Source organism: Bacidia gigantensis, assembly GCF_019456465.1.
Source record: "Bacidia gigantensis strain McMullin 20006 chromosome Unknown contig_245, whole genome shotgun sequence".
NCBI classification, from domain to species: Eukaryota; Fungi; Ascomycota; class Lecanoromycetes; order Lecanorales; family Ramalinaceae; genus Bacidia; species Bacidia gigantensis.
This window is the reverse complement of record NW_025408601.1, coordinates 259,873-283,204: the sequence shown is the minus strand read 5'-3', so window position 1 is coordinate 283,204 and position 23,332 is coordinate 259,873. Positions and strand designations below refer to the sequence as shown.

The 23,332-nt window shown below is 48.7% G+C and overlaps 7 protein-coding genes across 7 annotated transcripts; 3 read left to right on the top strand and 4 right to left on the bottom strand.

The window, feature by feature from the left end:
• Positions 1 to 377: 377 nt before the first annotated feature.
• On the top strand, positions 378 to 2,165 carry KY384_005183 (uncharacterized protein; the record flags this gene model as incomplete). Its single annotated transcript, XM_044813684.1, has 2 exons — positions 378 to 480; positions 604 to 2,165. The coding sequence occupies 2 exons, from the start codon at positions 378 to 380 to the stop codon at positions 2,163 to 2,165; spliced, it is 1,665 nt and encodes a 554-aa protein (XP_044668985.1).
• Positions 2,166 to 3,393: 1,228 nt separating this feature from the next.
• Positions 3,394 to 5,061, bottom strand: KY384_005182 (uncharacterized protein; the record flags this gene model as incomplete). Its single annotated transcript, XM_044813683.1, has 3 exons — positions 3,394 to 3,696; positions 3,757 to 4,783; positions 4,868 to 5,061. The coding sequence occupies 3 exons, from the start codon at positions 5,059 to 5,061 to the stop codon at positions 3,394 to 3,396; spliced, it is 1,524 nt and encodes a 507-aa protein (XP_044668984.1).
• A 1,661-nt stretch (positions 5,062 to 6,722) lies between these two features.
• On the top strand, positions 6,723 to 8,800 carry KY384_005181 (uncharacterized protein; the record flags this gene model as incomplete). Its single annotated transcript, XM_044813682.1, has 2 exons — positions 6,723 to 6,770; positions 6,914 to 8,800. 2 exons carry the CDS (start codon positions 6,723 to 6,725, stop codon positions 8,798 to 8,800), a joined length of 1,935 nt encoding a protein of 644 aa, XP_044668983.1.
• Positions 8,801 to 12,633: 3,833 nt separating this feature from the next.
• Positions 12,634 to 14,328, bottom strand: KY384_005180 (uncharacterized protein; the record flags this gene model as incomplete). Its single annotated transcript, XM_044813681.1, has 1 exon — positions 12,634 to 14,328. The coding sequence occupies one exon, from the start codon at positions 14,326 to 14,328 to the stop codon at positions 12,634 to 12,636; it is 1,695 nt and encodes a 564-aa protein (XP_044668982.1).
• A 1,251-nt stretch (positions 14,329 to 15,579) lies between these two features.
• KY384_005179 (uncharacterized protein) lies at positions 15,580 to 17,295 on the bottom strand (the record flags this gene model as incomplete). Its single annotated transcript, XM_044813680.1, has 3 exons — positions 15,580 to 16,987; positions 17,037 to 17,049; positions 17,097 to 17,295. 3 exons carry the CDS (start codon positions 17,293 to 17,295, stop codon positions 15,580 to 15,582), a joined length of 1,620 nt encoding a protein of 539 aa, XP_044668981.1.
• Positions 17,296 to 18,197: 902 nt separating this feature from the next.
• KY384_005178 (uncharacterized protein) lies at positions 18,198 to 19,004 on the bottom strand (the record flags this gene model as incomplete). The annotated part of the gene is made up of 1 exon (XM_044813679.1): positions 18,198 to 19,004. One exon carries the CDS (start codon positions 19,002 to 19,004, stop codon positions 18,198 to 18,200), a length of 807 nt encoding a protein of 268 aa, XP_044668980.1.
• Positions 19,005 to 19,418: 414 nt separating this feature from the next.
• Positions 19,419 to 21,056, top strand: KY384_005177 (uncharacterized protein; the record flags this gene model as incomplete). Its single annotated transcript, XM_044813678.1, has 3 exons — positions 19,419 to 19,962; positions 20,012 to 20,829; positions 20,877 to 21,056. 3 exons carry the CDS (start codon positions 19,419 to 19,421, stop codon positions 21,054 to 21,056), a joined length of 1,542 nt encoding a protein of 513 aa, XP_044668979.1.
• Between the last annotated feature and the right edge of the window lie 2,276 nt (positions 21,057 to 23,332).

The following is a 23,332-nucleotide window of genomic DNA, read 5'->3' as shown; positions in this document are numbered from 1 at the left end:
ATTACTTCTATTGGTCTGAAAAGGCTACCCCCATGACGCCAAAAGGCCACAAGGAGCCTTTGAAGATCGTCCAGCTTGCCACATGAGTCATTTCCTAGACATCTGATCATCCAAGCCTGTCTGAAAAGGATGTGTAATGGAAACATCATCGTCAGTCCCTCTCTGAATGCAGATGGACAATGTGTCAATTGGGATTGCACGTCACCTTATTTTGGACATTTCTATCCGCCCATGCATGCGTTCCAGACTCTTTCCCGCAATATCCCATTAAGCATAAGGGCACCATTGGATCTCGGTCCGCGAAACACAACCCAAATTCGTATTTTCACTCTTGTTCTGTAGAACTTCCTGAATCAGTCACGGTAGTGTTGACCAGCATGGGAAAATTTCAACATTACCGAGCTACTTACAATGTCGCTCACCCGGATGGCCAGGGTTCAACTCCTGAGAGTCGAGGCGGATGGCTAGTCCCCAAATACCGTAAACAAGCGCGTTTGATCTCACGCATCGCTATCACCTGCTTATTCTTAGGCTGGGTATTAATTTCAGGTGGACTACTGCTCCGGTATACAAGCATACAATCAGAATCCAATTCATGTTGAGACGTCATTGACAAATGCGTTAGGCGTGCCGACAGCGATTTCTTTAAATCGCAGCAGCGTAGTGGACATGCTTCTTACGATTCTACCCGTCCAGACGGCAATTCCTCTGGATTACAACAGGATAGTGGACCTCTTTCTCAGGGTTCCACACATCCAGAAAGCAATGTTCTTTTTCCACAACAGAATAGTGGAGAACGGTCTTGCGACGATGTTCGCAATGGCTATGACAATAAGACTGCTCCATGCAGTGGTTCCGCACAGCTCTGGGGATCATATTCCCCGTACTTTCGTACAGGCTCCGATGACGCTTTGAAAGCTCCACAAGGCTGTCAAATCACATTTGTGCAATATCTATCGCGCCATGGAGCTCGATCTCCCGCTACGGACCCCCCAGATGATCCGAACAAGCCGTATTACCCGAACCAGAAGACTGGTCATTATAGAGACTTTATCACAAACCTTCAGAGTAAAATTAGGAATCAGCACCTACAAGAGCCTTATGCATTCCTTCAGAAGTATACATTTAATCTGGGAGCTAATAGTTTGACCAATTTTGGTAAAAACGAACTCGTGAATGCCGGAAAACAATTTTATGATCAATATTCCCAGCTAGCAAAGGATAATGATCCATTCGCTCGAGCCTCGGACATGGACCGTGTGATTGATTCGGCTAGGAAATTTGGAAGTGGATTCTACGAGGCCAAACACAATTCGAACAAAGCAGATCCTTACCCTATCATCAATATCAGGGAGGGATCAAAGTTTCAAAATCCGCTCAACCCCAAGACTTGTCCCAAGTTCTCTCACAAAGCCGGCAAAAAATATCAGATCAAATTCGGTGAAAAGTCCATCCTTGCCAATACAACTGTGAAACGTCTGAACCAAGGCTTTCCTGACGCAAATTTAGAAACAAGAGATGTGATTAACTTGATGGATCTCTGCTCATTTGACACGGTGGCATCTGATACAGGTACTGGCTCGAAATTCTGCCTTCTGTTCACAAACCCTGCTGAATGGGAGGCTTACAATTACTACCACACCTTGAAGAAGTATTACGGGTATGGCTATGGAAATCCTTTGGGACCTGCGCAAGGGATTGGCTTCGTCAATGAAGTGATTGCCCGACTAAACAGCAATCCCACCGTTTCCGATAGGACCTCCGTCAACCACGCCATAGATGATAACAACCCAGAACAATTCCCAATCGGCAGGAAACTATATGCAGATTTTACCCACAATGATCCAATGACATCCATCTCAGCTGCTCTGGGTCTATTTGACAAGACTCCGCCATTGAGCCTAAGTGGAATCACCGACATTGATAAGGATGCAGGCTTCACAGCTGCTCGGGTAGTTCCCTTCGCCGCTCGATTTGCGATTGAAAAGATGACGTGCCAACAAGGGGAAATGATACGAGTCCTTGTAAATGAGAGAGTCATGCCACTTGACTCGTTCGAGGGATGCGGCCTCAACAAGGACGGTCTCTGCGCTAAGGTTGCTTTTATGACTCATCTGAGCAAACAATCCACACAGCTTCAAGCGGACTGGATCAAGTTGTGTTAAGATTGATACCAGTCATGGATACAACGACGCTAAGGAAGTCCAGACAAGCTAAGATGGACGGTAATTATGCGCATTTCAGCAGGACATCAGGCATTCTATTCTTCCTCACAGGCGCCTCTAAGAGGACGCTTTTTAGCCTGGGATATATACTCAAAACATGAATAGATCCGAAAGACTTTTGATGGCCCCAGTCATAGCAGTGCTCTCGCGTCTCTGTCCATTCCTTACTATCCAACAACGTCTACGAACTCACAGAAAATACTCTTCCCTGCTCCCACCATTTTCCGCTGTAATCTCGCTTGATCCAATGCCCCTAAGGAATTGTCGGTGGCAAAGCTCCCGTACCCTCAGCATAAAACCATGAATATCGTAGTATCCCAGAATATAAAAGTCATTCCACATTCCACCACCACCATCAGAGCTAACTCTCCAAAAAGTTGCACTTTGTCGAGGTGCCCACCTGCGTCAATGCAAGGCATCACCCATTCCCTCCCCGCAATGTAATGGCGCTTTGCATGCTTGACGGATAAAGACAGCAGGAACATACGCCTGGCCCACTCTAGCTAGTACCAACGCAAAGTGAGCAGGGGATGACACGCCACCCCTACCACCCGTGAGAGGTGAACTAGCACCAGCTTCTAACAATCAAAACCTGCGTGCTCTCCATAGCCGCGTCCAATTCTTCTCATCGGCTAGCAGTCTCAACAACAAGGAAAACAGTGTTTGAATTGGGTTTCTAAATATTTAAGCTGTCGTATTTTATTTTTTCCGCCCCAGAATTTGTTGGATGAAAATCTGGAGGGGGAAACGGGGGGAAAGGGCGCTATTTGTGTGTCCATCTACTGGATAGCTAGAACGGTACCTTAGTGAGGGGAAAGCGAACTAGTACAAGTGTCTTCCGGGGGAAGTGGCTCTAAGAGTAGAGGTTTTTCTTTCCAATCACTCCGGCCATGACTTACTAAAAGCAATGTGCTTTCTTGTGAAGTTTGGATATGGATTTCAGGGGTGCTGGACTTATGAAAGCTATAGCACGTTGGGTTGGGATTTGTGTTGCTGAAAAGCATGCAGTTTGAAAAGTATGGGGGATTGAGAAACTCGTTTGGATGATTTCATTGATGCTTTTACTTTATCAAAGCAAATCCCTGACATTGGTGATTTGCAACATTGCTCCCAAATATCAGGGTTTCCCCCACTTGCCTACATCCTTCGGTCTTCTTTCCGCCGTCCACTACGTGTTCTTTTGCTCCTCGAAGGAGTCCCAACTGTCAGTATGTTTTGCAATATCAGTCTTCCAGTACTGAAACTCGACATTTGGCACCGTGTCCTCGGGGAGGTCATCACCCTTCTCACCAGGCGGAGTCAACAATTTGCCATCACGTGTCTGAATTGCCGCGGAATATGTGACCGTGACATTGCGATCACCGCCATTGAATTTTTTGAGCAAGGCCTCGTCGATTGGCGTGTATGACTTGATATCCAGGAAATTTTGATAGTTCGCACATCCTCCGATGTTATTATGACTCAAGACTGACTCCCGGCCAATCTCGACAGGCTACTTCTGCAAATCACTGTGTGCAAATGTCCTGATTACGAAGGAGCCTTCGGATTTCGCACGGTTGATTTTTGAAAGTTTTGCTAGACCGATGATCTCTGGTTCGGCTGCTGCTTCAAGACCCTTCAGCTCATCCTCTTCATACTTGTAATCAAGCTGATTCACAATGTCTACCATATCATTAGGCGTGTAGTAGCCTCCTTTGCTGTTTTTGAATGGATAGAGCGGTGAGTTCATTGTCAGTAATGTGCCTGGAGGATAGCCAGTGGAGCCTTCCACAACGACTGTCCCTGGGTAAAATTCAATGACGTCGAGACTATCCCAGGCTGTTTTCTTCCATTTCTTCTGCCATTTCCAGAACATCAAATCGATGAAGGCATGATGTAAGAAGAAAATCGGGTCGAAAGCCGTGGTCTCATTGTCGCCCATGTCGCCGTTTGCCCCCAAAATAGGATTGGCGTTGTACGACCCTTCCTGATAGAAGCCTCCAAGAGCAAGATGAATTGCGTTGTGGGGGCTCTCGAGCGATTGGATAAAGTGATCTTTAAGAGGGTCACCGCCAGCATCCTCAATGGCTTGCTTCTGGGACGCCATGTTGGTGAATACTGTATATTTCGGTGCTCGAAGACATGTCTGAAAGCGCTCAACGATTGAATATGTGTCGGCAGGCTGAGTCTCTGGATTGCCATCATCCGCAAGCTTCACAGTACCAAGAAGCCATTCCTTCACATTTGCATTCAATTTCTCAGTAGCAGATGAGGCATATATGCTGTTGTGCTTCAAGGTATCGGCTTTGTCTTTGTCTGTGCCCACGAGTCCTGAAAGAGGATATCGGACAGTTTCATACCCTTCGGGATTTGTGTATCTGTTATCCGCGCCTGTGACCTTTTCCTTAAGCCCTTTCTGCAGCGCATATGAGCATAGGGGATTGCTTGTGTCACCTTTACCGGCAATGGCAAAATGTGGATTTGTCAGGACCAATGGGACAGGGTTGTCTTTCGGGTTTTTGACCGTCCACAGCTCATCCAAAAATGGGATGGTGACATCTTGACAACCAGGGAAGGACCTCAACGCATTCTCAAGGCGTAAGAGGTAGGCCCGATGCCAGGTTGGAAAGAGGACATTGGAATGATTGCAGAAGCCACCTCACCATTTGTCGTCCTTGACCCCGGGGCCATGAAAAGGTTCACCGTGGAAGCCAGCAATGGCAAAGAAAGAATTGGGGTCTTCCGGGGGCAGAGACCGGATGCCGCGCCATGCTGTAATCAAATTTTCCAAAGGCTTTCTGTTTGCGAGGTTGTACTCAGCTTCCAATTTCTGGATAGAGACTCGTATACGAGACATAGTGGAACAATGGTCGTATTTGTACTTTGTGATTGCTACTCTCTAGTCAAGTTCGAATGTGAGTTGGATATTTTGAGGAGTCTGCATTTCACGAGAACAGCTTGCCTTTTCTAAGGGCGGCGTATCTGACTCTTCACCCACATTGTAATATCGTGGGGCAATTCGGCAAAATTGATGCAAGTGCCGTGATGTCGAGCTCCGGCCAAACGCCACACCAATTAGCTCCAGCTGAAGGTCAACCCGGCGTTGTGATAGAGCAGAGCCAGCACATATGCTCATATGCGATCATTCCGAAAATGACATGAATCTATGAGCGTCGGTCTAGACCTGATGGATGGATTGAGGGATTAGCGAATGAGGCTGTTCAGATTAGAGGACCTAGCTGCGAAGCTGCGAAGCAGACCCATCCGGGCTCTCACTCCAGCAGAGAACAGAACGCCCGATGTGATTCAGCTGTCAAGTTTCAAGCCACCTATCGCAGGCATTCATTGTGCCAGAGGCTCCGTTGCTACAGAGCATGCCTTGACAACGAAGCTGATGGAGGCGCTAAGACCACACTCGCATGAATCGAAGATTGGCATGTCTGCATAATATCCTACGCTGATGCATGATCCTTTGGACGAAGCCATCAACACGTTCATTTTAGAAGTCTCATGCGCTGTGATAATGACGATCTACGGCGATTCTGGATAGTCCGGCCCTTGCTGCAGGAAAAATTAACCTTAAGGTAGAACGCTACTACGCTATTATAGTTATCAATAATTAAGATTTTAAGTTAATGAAGTATATACTTGATAAATAGTTCAAGCTGGATATATATAGGGTGGTTAAAGGGTAGTCGTTCCTTTAATATATAAAGAATTATAAGCTGCCCGGATAATAGTTATTCCGCTCCGCTGACAATTGTTGTAACAAAGGGCATGGCGGGGAGCATGCTCAAGATTCATGGCTTTTGTTTGTGCTGCCGACAAGTACCGAAGCCCTTTCTGTAGCTGAGTTGAGTTGTTGGCAAGCGACCTGTGAATTCGTTCCCCCCTTCTACCTTGGCGCAGCTCCGACCTGCTGAACCCAAGTATGTACTCGATATGCCCGCGTCGTGAGCATGCTCAATAATAATGTAAACGTTCTAATAGCGTTTCTGATGCTACGGGTATCTTGCGTCGGCCATTGAGCTTACTTCAACCTCCATTCAGTCAAGCTCCATTAACAAGTCCACTGCTTGAGCATCGTGAGCCGCCCAGCGCTTCCCCGTACCTGCGTCTTCGATCATCTGCACCTTCTTACCGGTCGCTGTAGGTTGCACGAGCAGCTAGTAGAGTACACAGACAAGTCTGCCCCCAAATCCACAACGAAGAGGGGATTCTTCAATGCTTTCTCCCTGCCACTCTGGGGCAAGTCACGGTCCTTCTCGAATTTACCTGACTAGATGCTTCAATGAGCCTCAGATCTGCTCCTTTATCAGTGGAGTTATTCATGACTGCCGTTTCTTAGGCCACGGGTTGTTCACTGGTCCAGGGTTGCCAAATTCCCTTCCTACAGCAGAGTCATTATCAATGAAGGCTGCTGAATTATAGAAGCCACAAATATGCATTGCAATATCTGTCAAAAGGTAGCAAGGGCCTTACATCCTAGCTCCGGCTACCGTATACCAAAATACTACGATGACAGACACAGGAGATTTGTTCGATTCGGTACCTGGAACGACGTTCGTGAGAATCTGGATTGTTCAACGTGCCTGCAAATTGCCGCCTTATTTCGTGATAAGCTGCAAAGAAATGGATGCGATTCCACCTTTGAGGCGTGGGAATTCTGGTTATTCGACACAAATATAGGTCAGTACCTCAGACTACAGTCAGAGGAGCCGCAAGACTTCTGGCCTCATATCTTAATACATCCATTGACAGAAGGTACATCGGAAAAGGTTGGCCACGCCATGGATCGGGACTGGATAGATCTTGAACGCGTCTTGAATTGGGTCCGTAGCTGCGATGCTACCCATGATAAATGCCACCGGCCATTTGTTAGCTTACACGAGCCAACTAATGGTCAAGGGATGTACTTTGTAAGTGTTTCTAAGGGTTGTCTTGTTGAGGCAAAATTCGGAGAGAAATACGTTGCTCTTAGCTACGTATGGGGGACCATTTCGGGCGTTTTCAAATGCACGAAAGCAAACATAAGTTCTCTACGAAGTATTGGCAGTCTTTGCGAGAACAATGCCCATCAATATCTCCCGGCCACAATCCAACGGGCCATGAAGTTCACTTTGCAGCTAGGCTTCGATCTCTTATGGGTAGACTGTCTTTGCATCGTCCAAGATGACCCTGTTCATGCCGCAGCTCAGATCAACAACATGGCCAGCATTTATTCCAATGCTTGCCTTACACTATGTGCGGCCGATGGGCTCGACGCCAACTCAGGCTTACGTGGTGTGCCAGGATGCTCACAGCCACGAAGTATACAACAGGATATCCTAGGCTTTGCTGATGGTCCAGTGACGTCTAATTGGATAGTACCTATGCATAAAATGTCGGTCTACGAAGAAAGAGGGTGGACCTTCCAAGAGAAAATCCTTTCTAGGCGTGTCATTGCTTTTACAGAGCATGGTCTTGAATGGACATGCCAAGAGGCCCTGGCCGAAGAACAGCACCACCACATCGAAAAAGTGTCGAGTACCTATGTTGACCATAATATCGCTCGGGAGACTGCTTCTTGGCCATGTCTGAAAAAGTGGGATAACCTTTTGAGGGCTTATCTTCGCCGCAAGCTTACTTATGAAGAAGACATCCTCCGAGCTTTTGGTGGCATCTCTACTGCGCTCGCGGGCAGCATGTCGGAAGGATTTCTCTTTGGCCTGCCTCAGCAATTTTTTGATGCAGCATTGCTCTGGGTACCAACTGAATATTTGAAACGGCGTAAAGACACCAGGAATGGGGTCCCCAGTGCATTTCCTAGTTGGTCTTGGGCTGGTTGGAATGGCGCAATCGAAAATCAAATAAATGCGTTTGGACTTGGGCACGAGCGATCTAATCCTAAGCGTGCCTACAAAGCACGTCAACGAGACATTTTTCCACAGGTGAGTTGGTACAAGACCAAGTTTGAGATGGGCCAGCCCACGCTGGTCAAGATCCCAAATGATTATGCCAAATACCAGAGCGAGGGATTGCAGGGTAGCCTCGTTCTACCACTTGGCTGGTCCTCGCATCGAAATGAAGACGATAACCCGTTCTACTACAAATATGACAAGGCACCCTCTTCGCAGACTTTCTGGTACCCAATACCTGCGAATCGAAGCCCTCAGCCTGTGAGCACAGCTTGTTGGAGTTCTTCTATATTCTTCAAAAGCTTGCGCAGCTATCTAATCTTGGGTAGTGTCCTTCCTCAAAAGGCGAAAGATGGTGATGGCAAATATCCTCTACACTCGTTAGAAACGAAAGAAGGAGAATGGGCTGGAGTCATATACGTCCATTATGACCCAGGTGGTGCCAAGGCAAAGGAAATCTCGTGTGAGCTAGTGCTTATATCTGGCGGATTTGCTTCTGAGAATGACGAGGAACAGAGTGGTTGGATCCCAGAATGGAACTTCGAAAGAAGACCGCGCTCCAAATATATTTACTACTTCTACCACTGTCTTTGGATCGAGCGGCAAGGCAAACTCTCTTATCGGAGAGGCCTAGCTCGCGTAGCCCGGAAGATGTGGAATACTCTGTCCAAGGACCATGTGAGTATCTTACTTGCCTGATGATATGTTACGATGGTACTCTCCGTTCGCGAGAGTTGAACAGAACTACGATTTGCCCATTCCGCTTCCTCTTCACATATAAATCTTGAGTGACGCTTGATCTCGGTGGACAATCTCAGTGCCTAACTGTCTAGATGACCATCAGACTATTATATAAATGCACATCTCAGCGTTAAGAACACAGAAAGATACAAATGTCCATATGTCCGCTTGCTGGTGTTTAGGAGGACCGAGTCTGACTCTAGGCCTCGAGGAAGGATTGGCCAGTGGAGTACTCTATTCAACAATCTCTAGCTGTTTCCTGCTACCTGTTCGGTGTTCAACATCCGGACCACACTATCAGATTGGGTGAAGTGAATCAACTTGATGCGACTTCCGCACGAGGATTGACGTAAATTAAAAAGGCTTCAAACAAATTGATAGAGGAAAAGATTTACGTCTTTGAGCATTGTAAATTGTTAAGTCTCTTTCCATATCTTTTGGTTCCTGGATGTCAGATACGACTCAGCATCTAGGGAGGTAAGTAGCCGGCTTGAATTTTCTTTAGACTTCGCGAAAGCTATAGCAAGTGCACGCCTCTCTGATGATTTCATATATTTGAAATAATAGTGTCGAAATGTGAGGGATCTAAGCGTGTCGACCAGGTACCATCTAAAAAATTTTCATTGTCTTTCCTACCCTTGATCGAATCTATGCCTTCGAACAAAGTCCCACAGCCCAGCCCATTTCCTTATTTGTCGAAATTCTGTGGCGCAGCATTCTCTTGCCTTACAGTCATTCCAGCGATAGCAAGATGCTGGGCGAGGAGTTGATTTGGGCCTGGAACGAGTTCGATACCGTGACATGCATCACACAGCCGAGCAAGGATGAGGTAAGCCGGTGGAAGAATCACTATAAGCAAGATCTCTGATGTAGCTGGATATATGCCACTGATGGATACATTAATGTCACGGATGAAAGGTGGAATGACAGTAAAGAGCTAGTCTTCCCGCTAAGAGACGTCTGGTGAATGTTGTCCAGAGTTGAGTCTTACTGTAAACAAAATTGATGGCGAGGAGGGGAGGAAGGATCTGTTCTACGATGGTGGGGTTTGAAGTGTCACTGGCGTGGATGTGATCAGGTGGACTTCAGGGAAACCATGTAGAGAAGAAAATGAGGGTTAGAGATAGTTGAAATCGAAGCCGGAACCACTCGCATAAGTCTGGAGCAGAAGATTTATGTTTTTCTTGGGGAGCTATTGAGGAAAAGGAAAGGAGAAACAGGTTAGAATTCATGGTATGGCTTGTTTTAATGTCCCCGTAACGGTCAAACTACGCTTGGGATCTGACTGAAATGATTCGAAAGGGTAGAAGAAGCGCCTGATTTGGCCGATGAAGCTGGGTAATAGGGGGTATTTACTTTGTGGGATATGGTGGAGTCGATAGGATTTAAGTGAATTACGAGTAAACGCATCGTCTCCGTCATTGATCGAATATTCTTCTATAGATCTTAACCATTAATTCGAGACAAACATCGGCGAGCATTAGGAATACAGAGAGCCATTTTGGCCTTATGAAGACTGACAAAGAGACTGAAATAACCCTCCCACGTAGCTTTGGATCTTGGAGAAGGCAACTTTGCTGCGGCGCCCATGAAAGGCATAGAAAACTCGCAATTACTACTCATCTCGAATGCCATCTAAAAGCCAACGGACTCGAACTTTGAGTCAGCAGCAGCCATTTCATTCTTCTTTGGCGGTCTCACCTGGCGCTGAACAGAATTGAGGGTCCCACCACGCAGCGAAGGACCCTATTTGGGATTTTCGGCGTCTTTAGTAATACGACGCTGCGAAGGTCGATGCAAATAAGAATAAGACCAGAGATTATAAGGATACAACCAGCACCGTATGAGAGACGTCTCTCAACAATTTCGGCGATCAACCTTGGACCTTAGTGTAAGTCACAACTTTGATAAAGCCCGACAGTATGGACGTTGTCATTTTAAGGGAGATGCCTGAAGTTCCGAAACAGATTTGATAGCGTTGACGAAGGCGGTAGATCTACTGAATGCTGAGAAACCCTCTCGTCGGGGCACGTTGACTCATAAAGGGCATTGGAGCAAATTAAGGTCTGTGCATCGCCTTCTGCAAGCAGCTGTCATCTATAAATTGTCTTCCCTACAGAAGATCTTTCAAATCTCAACGCTATGGCCATTTTTCTTCGTTATAGGATCTTCGTTACAATCAAGATGTATTTGGCTGCCATGCTAGGACTAGGTGAAATGCGAAAGATGCTTGTCCCAAGTCAATCACATTGTTCAACTTCAACAATAATGCGGACTCTTCATATCAAACATGCAGACGTGCGCCAATATATTCCTACAATCCTACTAGTATCTATATGAGCCAGATGTTCACGAGATCGCAAGGACTAGGATCAAAATGGCCTTCAAGAATCTTCAAGGAAAATTGATGCTAGCCTTTGCCAATGCATTCGAGCATCACTTGCCCATTGAAAGGAACTTGAACAATTAGACAAGCGTTCTTGAGTCTTTGACGTGCACACAGAATTGGGTGAACTTGATGAATCGTACTCTTATCACAAACAAGCGATTGATAAGCGGCTGCGAAAAGCTCGCAGTGGCACTGGAACTCATGCAGCATCATGTCAAGTCTTCTCCTGCGCATGGACAAGGCGGATGAGGCGAGGGAGATGCTCAACCAAACCTGCACGAATGACACATTTCTCAAGATGGTCAACCCTCACCTCTCTGAAAAGAACGCCTGTTCAGCTTTTTCCACCGCTCGTGAAGAAATGGCATAGACCTCTCAGCTCGAACTAAGCAGCGTCAAGGCCATGACCAAGAGCCTCCATCTCACGACCAAAGCCCCACGCTTCCGCCAAAAGCTTTCGAGCGTTTGTCTGACGACGCACAGCCCCTTCCACCAGATTGCTTCCGTGTATGTCATTCCTCACCGCTCATGTGCATCGGCGAGCTTCACAAAGGCTCAGCCTGACTCTTTGCTAGGGACTTTCCTAGCGAGCGAATCGCAAGGCTAGGAAGCTTGTCAGAGTGTGAGGACTGTCAAAGAGCAAGGGTTTTGTACAAGTCATCGTTGGTGCTGGAGGATTGGGGAAGGACTGAGCAGAGCTAGAGGGTTCTGGAAACGGCTTCTATTGAGGACGACGATGGCAGCAGGTGAGAAGGTGATTGAGCTGGAGAGCGGAAGTGTGGCAGAGGTAGGATATGATGGGCTCAGTTTTTGGTCATTGGGGTAAAAGCGACTGGGAATCGTTATTTTGGTTGTGATTCTAGGTCAATGGGTCACATAATTTGAAAGTTGTAGGTCAGCACAAGACATTCCTTCCAGCCTTTCACGTATGTCCATTCAACATTCTCGATTTTGCTACTTATATCTGAGGTCATCCTCAATCATTCGAAAGATTGCTCGTTGCATTGGGTGCAAGGTGAGAGTTGACTGTGGACGGTCCGTCGGCATCCCTCACTCTCGCTTGGATCTCGCGCGCTGAGGGTGGCGATGTAAGGCTCGAGATGCAGAGAAAGCCCAACCTGCTCCTCAGGTTTGGGATCAGCTGGTTGCTGTAGATGAGCCGTTAATGCAATACGACCTTGGCAAGAGATATTTTTGCTGTTTCTGCTCTAGTCATAGTCAAAGGAGCTAGAGTTGCTCCCTGATTACAAACTCTCTGGACAGCTCATTAGATATTTCTGACAGTGAATTCAAGTTGGTCCAGTGTGCTGCCTTCAATATCATCGCAACCGATAATCTTTGCTTAATAGAGATCATGCTTGCCTCCCCGCTGAAAGAGGGCTCCAAAGCATCTCCCTCATATTCATGTATTCTGAATGAGGCCTAGAAGTCCCACTGAGAGAAAAAGAAAGGGGATCACGCCGCGTTTCAAGCGTGAATTCTCTTGTCTGTGTGATCGGTATTCAGCAGACTGATCTTTCGGTTCCTTGTTAGACTCCCATTCTGAAGCCGGGATCTTCTTTCTATGTGATCGAAACATGTCTAAGTCACCTCTAGACTTCCTGTCAGGCCCATTTGTTAGTGGAGATGGTCTATGCTTTTTCTGTTCCCGCTTGCGCTTGCGCGCTGTTATTTCCTTGCGCCATCTCATATGACTCTCCCTGTCAGGCTCGGACGCTGTAGATCGTGATATTGACCTCACTCCTTCGTGCACCTCTGCCTCCTTTTCAAAACCATCAGAGGATTGATCTGCTAGCACTATATCACTAGGATGCTTTTCGAGACTCGAAAGCTGTTCTGCAGAGGTTTCCCTTTGGTCGATTTCAGGGAGGAGACCTTTAGTACCATCTACATCATCGTTCACGAGCCCTGATGAAAGCGCGGATGACAGTGAAGGCTGTGCATTTCTCCCTTCAGAAACGATCGACCGTCCTTCGTTACGATCTTCGTCAAGCGCGTTCCCGTCAAGAACGATCTCGGATTGAAAGATTTTGTTCCCGTCAATAAAAGCCATTTTTTTTGATTGGGGTATGGGTGTCGTTGTTACTTCACCATGAATGGGTGCGGTCATATCTTCTTCCAGCGTTACGACCGGCCCAATGTACTGTCTGAGGAGCTTGACGTTCTTAATCTCGCCTTCTGAGACGGACTCTACGTTGCGGATCGCAGGTGGAGTCCGAACATTGAATGAGCCATCGTCTTCGCGAAGGTCTGCAGCGTCCTCCTCATCATGAACCTTGGTAGCTTTCAACTGTCCGCTTGTGTAGTCCAAGAACTTTTGAAGAAGAGGGTTATCCCTTGTTGCAGCTTCTGCATAATCCGAGGACAGTATACTGGCGGGTTTGATGTCCCTTTCGAGATCGTCCAGTATCCCTCTAGTGCCCAACTCTTTGATATATGCCTGAATCAAAACTTTATGGTCTCTTATTACTGCACTCGGAAACCCATCTCTGATCAGCTCTCTACGAAACTCTTTCCAGACAGCCCTTTCGTCACCTGCATACGACGTCAGGCTAGAGCCTTCGCCACTGGGATCCGCCATAAGGTAGGCCGTGATCTCATTGACCGCTCTTTTGATATCCTTCAAGTCTCCTCCTGCCTCGTCCATCTGCTGCTCTACTCTTCCGATAGAGTCCATATTCACCATGTTGATGTAAAGCCCCAGCGCAGAGGTGTAGTAGATGAGCTTGCCCCGCACCTCAGCGATGTTGACCAGCTCTCCATTGCCGAATTTCACCCTTTTCCACAAATTGGAAGCGCTTTTTTGGTCTGTGCTCAACGCATTGTACTGCTGGAGGACCTTATTCAAATATTCAAGATTACTTCGACAGCCACAGGCAATGGACGTCAATTCTGCCTCGTAGCTCCCCCTCCGATGATCAAGAATCTTGTGTGGGCCCATGGTCGCGTGCTGTAGTCGCTGCAAGACCACATTGAGCGCTTTGACCTCTCGCGTGAGTTCTGCATGTTCTCCGCATGCTTTCCGAGTATTGCTAACAGTCTTCCCTACGAGCTGGACAAGTAACGCGATGTCACTGACAGAACAACCGAACGACATACTTCAGGATCAATGAGCAAGTCGAGTGTGCGAGCAGACGAGGACCATCGATCACTAGCCATCCTGACAGATCAGGCTGGGCCAGGGTTGATTCTGTCGACCGGGCAGCCTAACGAGCTGCGTGATCGCGAGCTTCAACGAATTGGATTGCAGGCCAATAGCTGTGGCTTCCGATGTGAATAATGTACGGAGGCCGCCGTCTTGGTCAGAACTTCTGAGTCAGAAATTCTGACCCTAGAGCCATGGAGAGAAGTGGTCTAAATGCTAAGACTAATTGAGAAGCGAGTCAGAACTTTCGACGGCGTCCTCCGTATCCTACCGTAATATACAAGTTCTTCGCACTGCCTAGGCGCTGGTCCCCTAGACCAGAACCCCCACGGGAGGTCTAATTGGGCACAAGACATGCATAGCTCTAAATACAGCCGTAAATTACAGCCTCCAAACTGATCCGGCCCTCGCTGTCCTCATCACTCACCAACCCATTCGCATCCCCCAACGCCATCAATAACCCTACAATGCACGCCCGCCACACCATCCACCACTTCCACCTCCTCCCCCTCTTACTCACCCTCCTCCTCTCCCTCACCCCCGCACTCGCACAATTCCAATTCTTCGAACAAATGTTCTCCGGCGGCTCCCCCCACCAGCAGCACCAGCAACAGCAGCACCAGCAACCCCAAAACGTCGCCTCCGACTCGAGCTGGTACCAGCAGAACTACGACGCCGCAACCTGCAGCAATTATCTCTGCCCAGGGACGCTGTCGTGCGTGCATTTCCCACATCATTGTCCATGTCCGCATCCGGCGGTCGAGGATAAAATTGAGTTGGGGGAAGGGGCTAAGATTTGTGTGAGTAAGGGGGTTTTAAAGACGGGGAGGCGGGGAGGAAAGTTGAGTTGGCTAGGATGGGGAAGTTGTAGGGCAGGGCAGGCCTGGGGACGCGTGGAAGGGCGGGTGAAGCGAGGTGGAAGGTGGTAGCTGTGAGGGTATAAGGGGGTTATGGGTGGGATTATGTGTACGATTGACTCGTGTAAAATGGGTGGGTATTTGGGCATGGCATACGAGCGAGCCGGTTTAAACCAGAAAAAATGGCTTCTAGATCTTGCTTGGGATAAATCAGCAATTCAAGATCATGTGTGTTGAGGCATCGGCTTGCTCATAAAATATGCTTCTATTTTTCCTTGTATATCTTTCCTTATATCCTCATTTCACATTATTTGCAAGCGTAGCATGAATCTTAGATCATCTCAAATCAACCCTTCCCATCATCAAGCACGATCCTCCCCTCAACCTTCGGTGCAATAGCATTAGTCCAAAACGGCAGCAACCAAGGTTCAACATGCTCGTCCACAAGTCCCTGTGCCGGCCGGCCCACTTTCGCGATCGTCAACCATCGATGGACATACTTCCTCAGCAAGCCCATTTCCCTCTCCCTCTTGAACCCTCCGCCGCTGATTCCAAAAGGCAATGCTGCACCGGTGTGTTGTCGATTTGCCGCCGGGGTTGGGCTGGGGCTTCGATCCATAAATTGGTGCATGGTTTCTGCGTCCTCTTGGACACTATTTGCTCTGCTTGTCCCTGGCTTTCTGATCTTGTTGTCGGCATGGAGACCCTCATGCACCTTCGACCAGTGCGAGCTCATGCTCTCGGACCAGCGTGTCCATTGGCCCATGACTCGCAAGGACATGAAGTACTGTCGTATGATAGTACTGATGAGAACGCCTTCTTCTTCGTTGATGATCTCTTCTGCCTCTCCGCCCTCGGAGCGGGCGAGAAAGGAGGTGTAGCCGTCCTTACCGCGGATCATATAGCCACGAGTCGAAACGGTGTACTTGCGTGTGAGTTCCAAGGGCTCGTGATTGAGTTTTGCCCAAACAACGCGTTTGCCAGGCGGTAGATTGGGGTTGTATCTGAAGTGCATGTTCGAAACCTGAGGAAAGCGGCCTTCGAGTGCGGGCACTTTGCAGACGGCATTTTCTAATGCATCGAGGATGGCTTGACCAGTGACTCTGATGACGACTACGGTGTCCTCAAACGGGAAACAGTTCAAGATATCTTTGATCAAGATAACGCCCGGTGGGTAGACCTGGTCGCCGCGAATGGTCCCCGATGCCATGATTGCACATTCTGCATTGTAGTAGAACCGCATAAGATCGCAGACGAAATTACCAATGTTGCTTTCTCGAGCTCGGATCGTTGAGAATCGGCTGTCAAGAGGTACTGCAGTGTGGCCTACCGGCTGTTCGAGCTTATTCTTGAGGTTGGTGTTGAGCTCGTTGACCAATTTGGCAGCTTCTGGGCTCTCGGCAATAGATCGCTTGATATCATGACGGATAATGTCAAAATCCCAGCCTGACTTACTACCGACCTTTCTTCGTGCTTCGATGTAGCTTAGCTGCTTGAAGTCGCTGCCTGAACATAATATGTGTGTGCCGTTTACATATTCGTGGGTGTAGTGATGATCGTGGCCACCTAGGATGAGATCAATCAAACCCAGCGGGACTCTCTCTGCAAGCTTGATATCATTGGGATCACGCTGATGGGTAAGAGCTACAATAATTTCGGCTCCTGCAGCGCGCATCTCAGGTACTAGCTTTTTGGCAGTTTCTGATGCAGATAAGTAGATGAGATTAGGTGGTAGAGAATTAATGGTCTCTAGCCTAGATGGAGATCAACAAACAATTGATGCTCAGCCCGGGAACAACGAACCACTCTCTCTCCCCTTTTATATATCAGCACAAACTGCTCAGAAATCGGGATATTACTCACCTAAGCCGATCACACCGATTTTTATCTTGTTCGACGACTCGATAATCTTATATTTCGCGCAATTGGCAAGAGACACGTCTTCGCCAAGAGCAGGGTCTAGGACGTTTGCCAAAAGCCAAGGGAAGTTGCATTGCTTGCTCAGATATTCAAATTGTGGTACCCCAAAGTCAAGATCATGATTCTTAGCCGCATTTAGCATTCACGATGTTAGACGCAGAACAAAGCAAGATGGAGTGACAGAAAGTATTTACGCACTCCAACGCAAGCAATGTCCGTGCGTACAGAATTGAGGGCTGAGACCATGTGTTTGCCTTTAGTGACCGTACTCTCAAGACTGGGATTGAAAGCATCGCCAGAGAAGAACGTCAATAGTCGCGGTTCGCTGGAGTATGCAGGAAAGAATCGATAGTGATCGACGACAGCTTGGAAGCGTGCGATGCCTGTGGTGTTCAGCAGTGTCCTCTTGACCGCTCATTGAACTCCAACCTCCAACCGGTTCTGCAGAGCCAGGCCTGGGAATTTTAGCTTCCTTCGAGGTGTACAAGGCTTTACACTACCGTACTCGATATGATATACATCGTTGAAATGCAGCAGACGGAGATCTGGAGGTTTATCCTTTGCGCATTCACTGCTAAATGTTACTGACGTTGTGTTCATAAGGGTTTCTGAAGACATTTTCGTCGTAAATGAGTGACATCAGTGCAGGGAGCATAACAATTCTCAATATACTACAATGATGCGATGTTCCTCGCCATATTTGTCAATAAATTGAAAAGAATCTTGAGAGTTCAAATGGATTTGAAGGAAGCTGATGGTCGACGCTAAGATCGGCAAGCTAGCGGGAGTTTGCAGCTGAAAGCCAAAGGGATCCATCGAGCAGATGTAGACAGCGCCATACAAAGTGAAGTAAATAGATGATCATGTGGTATACAGTTGAATCACGTACATGTCAATTGGATCTTGTGACTAGGCACAATCTCTCACCATCCGGAGCGCCAAACGCTGTGCCCGCTCTATGCAGAAGTCCACCAATTTTTGGAATATGCAGAACCATTTACAACATTTCCAGCTTTTGGCATGTATACCTGAAACCATAGTATCTTAATCTCTTAGCCAAGCTCTTCGTTTCTCTTCTTTGCGTTCTTTTCGCTTTTCTTTGAACGCCTTAAGCTCTTGCTTCGACAGCTTTTTACCTGCTCTTTCCGCCTTCAGGCTCTTTCCTTGGTGGCTATTGGCCGCTTTATCTACGTCAAAGAAAGCTGTCATCTGCCTATTTGATTTCGCTTCATCGTTGTGGTTTTCTGGATTGATATGAGAAGCCTGCCATTTTCCCGTGAAGCGGTTGAAGGTTCCGGTCGCGGCATAGATGGCCCCTGGATCTGGCGCTGCCTCGCTGGCAGGGTCCGAAGGATCGAGAGGAGCATCTGACTGTTTCTGCGCGTAGGGTGCTGTAGGATCATAGTCCCCATGGATAGCTGGATTGTATCCTGTATACTCGGGTGGTTTTTCTCGAGGTGCTTCATGCTCGACGAGAGGAGGATCGGTCCCGGGCGCACGTTCAGGTATTCTGTCATGTTTACCTATGCCTGTTCCTGGGGCTCCCTGGGTAGCGTCCGGCACACGCGGGTTAGTCCATTGTGAGTGTTGTGTAAAACGATTATAGAAGTAGAAAGCTTGTGCATTCTCGTCCCAAACGGGATCCCAACCATCGTCTTCAGCGGGTGGAGCTTGCTTTGGAAGCGGAGGTAGAGCCTCACTAGGCAAAGGAGGAGCGTTGGAATCTTTCACATTTGCAGTCGGGGCGGGTTCCTGATCCACTTGGCCACGTTCTGGCGATGAAGTCGAGGCTCGCGAGTTCTTCCCAGACGATTCAGCACGTACTTCATCGCCATCTGTGCGTGATCTCATTTTAAGGATTGTAATCCAAAATCGCAGGACACCATTGATAAATGAAGGAGAGGCAAGCTTCAACTGCGGCAAGACTTGCCGGCAAACACGCCAAGAGATTTAATCCAGGGCCATTCCAATTGGGTACCTTAGGTTGGCCGACCTTCGCCGTACTGCCGTGACCGCAGTCAATAATGACTTCACAAAGGGCTCCTTTAGGCCTTTTGCAGAATCCCACGCGTCAAAACTTTTGAGAAAGCCAGCAGAACTGCCGGTGGAAAGGGGTACTTCATACGTAAAGATTTCTAACATGGTTTGCTGACCCTTGTGGTTCCTTCTTTGACATCCTGTCTTCCTTTACCCCGCACCTCGGAACATCTTCAGCACATCGACCGTGTTTTGCAAGGACTATCGGCGAATATACAGACAGTAAAGATGTCTTCAATCTCCAACAAGCTCCTGGACAAGAAGACCGAGATCGTCTTCTTCTCTGCGACCGCTATCGCCTTGTATGGCTACGACCAAGGGATGATGTCCCTGATCAATACGAATTATGACTACCTTCGTACCATGGGCATCTCTGGAGAAAGCCCTCTCGTCGGCATCATCGTGTCAGTCTACTATCTAGGCTGTGCTGTGGGCGCTATCATGTTCAGCGTCTTGGCCGATAAGACTGGCCGAAGACCCAGCATTTTTGCCTGCCTAGCAGTCTCCGCCTTGGGCAATCTGCTCATGTTCATTTCCGGCCTTGGATATAGCCGCGGAGCGATGACAATGATGTTCCTCGGCAGAATTGTAATGGGTCTTGGGGTCGGCGGCGTGGACTCTGTCATTCCAACCTATTCGTCCGAATTGACTTCCGATGGCGGAAGAGGGGAGGCAATGGCAAAAGAGTTTCAGTCCAATATCTTTGGTTTGAATATGGCGTTTGGGATCAATTTGGGTGTCACACAAGCCCTTGGAAAGAACAATGAATGGGGTACACATGCTCTGAATCGACATTCTCCCATATGCTGATTTGTGCTTAGCTTGGCGAATTCCTATCATTGCTATGCAGTGTTACCCAGTGCTCCTGCTTTCGATCATCCAGCGGCTTCCGGAGTCTCCACGCTGGCTCATTTTCCACGAACGAAAGGATGACGCCAAAGAGTCCCTGGCGCGGATTTACGGGGAAGAAGAAACTCCCTCCAAATATGAGGAGCTGGAGAAGGCGCACGAAGAAGAGTCAAGCCACGAGATCGGTTGGAACGACATGATATGGCCGGGGAGTGCACAATGGCACCAGACTAGTGTCACCATCATGGGCCAAGTCAATCAGGCTTTGACCGGTTACGGCGCCGTGTCCGTGTACGGGCCACAGATCTTTGAGCTTTTGGGCTTAGGAGTCACTGAGTCGGAGCACCTCACTCAAGGCAACTACATATCCTACTTTTTCCTTATGACTTTCGCGTGGCTTCTCATCGACAGGGTTGGGAGACGTACCACTATGATCGCCGGCGCATTTGGGATTGCAGGGTGCTTCTTGCTCCTGACAATTTTCGGCGGTCTTGCTCAGAATTGCGACAAGCTTGGTATTCCGGACAAGCCCATCGCGATTGTAGGATCAATCTTCTTGTTCATCGCAACAGGGACATTTGGTGTCGGATGGCTGACCCAGCCCTGGCTCATTCCAACCGAGATCTATCCAGTCACATCTCGGGCCCAAGGCGCTGCCATTTCAGTCATCATTTGGGGCATCGCCAACTTTGTGGTTACATTGATTACACCTATTTTGTTCAACACCCTGAGCTTCTGGCTGTTTCTTATCTTTGCTGTAACAAATACCTTTGCTGCTTGGTGGACCTTTGTAAGTCTGACTCCTCTATCCGTGCCCAACAAAACTCATTTCCACAGGTCTATTCTCCAGAAACAGGAGGCAGGTCCTTCGAGGAGAACCAACAATTCTTCGAAGACGCAGCGAAGGAGAAGACTTGGTCTGTTCTCAAAGTCGATGACGCGTCATATAGATACATGCCAAGAGAAAATGAGAAAGGCCAGGATGGCGAGAACCAGCCTCTGCTTGGGGGTTCTTAGATCAACGCAAGGAATTTTGGCATGAGCTTTGTACATGATACACGTGGGGAGAATGGCCATCTAAGCTATAAAGAGATACCCGGGGGAGTGGCTATCTGAGCTGTGAAGCGATACCCGGTTTGTACAAGGCTACCATCTGTATACTTACTGTATGGCTGTATCGCATGGAAAAGTTTACTCGTTCTTCATGAGTCGATTTGCAAGGAAACGTTTCCGTTTGAAAAGAATTGCAGTGTCGCTTCACATATCACTTGCAAGGGCTGGTGTAAATAGTGTGCACGAACGACATAATGGCGCTAACGTTTGAGGCAGGAAAGCTTTGATGATATCCATTCATTCAGCACTCGCCACTACCGAGTTATGTCGTCTGTTCGTCGCTCGCGGCCACTGCTATGTGGCCACCCTTGGGCTGCCGTTTCGCCTTCATCTTCATGAACGACACCCCAGGCCGCTGTGTCGTATTCCTGTCCCCATCCTCATCATCCCTTCCAAATCCACCTGCGATCTGATGACCCACCACATCGTCTCTGCCCTCTCGATCGCCCCTCGCCACCTTTCCCCCAGCCATACTCCCTACCATCCCCTCGCCGTCCACCCCAGATTCTCCTCCGACCACGCTTCAGACCACACACGCGCTAGCCACCTCACGATCTCCACTCCTCGTCACCATCCCATCCAGTTATCATCCAGACCAATCTCACCCGCACCGCCTGTGCTGCCTCTCGTCGAGCGCCCTTCGTTGGCTCCTCTCATCACCCACCTCCCATCAGCCGCCTCCCACGAGCTGTCCCTCGCCGCCTCTCATCAGCCGCCTCTCTTGACCCACCTCTCTTGAGCCGTCCTTATCAGCTACCTCACCTTCTGCTATCCCACTTTCCCCTACCTCTCCTCTTCTCTCATTCCCTTCCCTCACTAGCTACCGCCCATCACCCTAACTACTGCGTGATGCGTCCAAGAGGGCTTGGATCGGTTGGCTGAGGTTCGTCCGATTTGGTCGGGGTCAGTTCACTTGATGGAAAGGAGGTAGGTGGGAGGCTCCATCCCCGCCGCAAGCAGCGAAGATGATGCCCCCCTCGCCATCCTGGTGGTGGATGACGAGGCGGGGGGACGCCCTCTGTGTAGGTCTGTCCCCTTTACAAACCCATCCCTGATCTCCTCCCTGGTGCACCTTTTGGCCGCGTACGCTGGGTCGGGTCGGGTCGGGGTGCTGTTGAGCTGTCAGTGATGTGTGATCAAGTGCGGGATATGGAGAACACACAAGTGTCGTATCTGATGGCACCGTTTTCGCCGTTTTCGAATTTCTCGGTCGGATGTGCTGCGTCGGGTCGTGGTCGCCGTCCGGCTGCCGGTGCTGCGTGCGCGTTGCTGGGTGAGGTGCGTTGCCCGGCGAGGACGTCCTCGCTTATCTGCTGTATGGCGTGCGTGCTGCTGTCCGGGTACTTTCTGTGATGCTGTTGTCCCGGTGTGGCTAGCGCAACCCTAGCTGGCGGCCGGGATACTTAAGCTCGTTTTCTCTCTTCTCTCTTCTTTTCTTTTTCATGCGGCTTGTCGCAGCAGAAGAGACTTCATCGGGACGCTGTCCCGGTGGGAATTTTTGATAACCGCCTCTTGTCTCCTGCTCAAGTCAGGAGACAAGAGGAGCTCTGTGACCCGGGGCGCCCGCTCAAGAGGGCAGGCTTCGGTCGAAAGACCAACGAAGCCACCAATCTTTGGAAACTAAAGGATGTCCCCGGTCTTACACTACCGCCGGGTGACGTCCGACTTTTTTTCATCAATGCATCCAGCTTGCCTGGTGCATTGGAGAAGAATGGAGCGCTTACCTGTAGCATAGCATAGTAGTAATGAGACAGGGTCAGATAAAGGACCGCTACCACAGTGCTTCTTGAGCGCAGCTGTAGAGCTTCATTGCTAGTTGTCTTGCTTGCTTGCTTGTAAATGAATGCTTGTAGTCGTTGCTTGTTGTCTTGACTGGCTGTTGCTGGATGCTCGTCGCCATCGAGGCGTGGTGTAGGCGTAAGCGTAGGCGTAGCGTAGGTGGGCTACACATCATGTCAGCACGAACTCATCATGCCTCATGTAGTGATGAGGATGATCTCTGATGGGAGAGACTGTACTCACGTCAGGTACGTGCTCGTAGGCCGCTGGGCGTGGTTGTACTGATGGCTTGTTAGCTCATATGCATCACCCACACGCTGCTCATCAGCGACCACGAGAGACGTCCCTGAGACGTACCTTGAGATGAATATCGCAGATGATGTATAGGCTGCGTGTCTTGA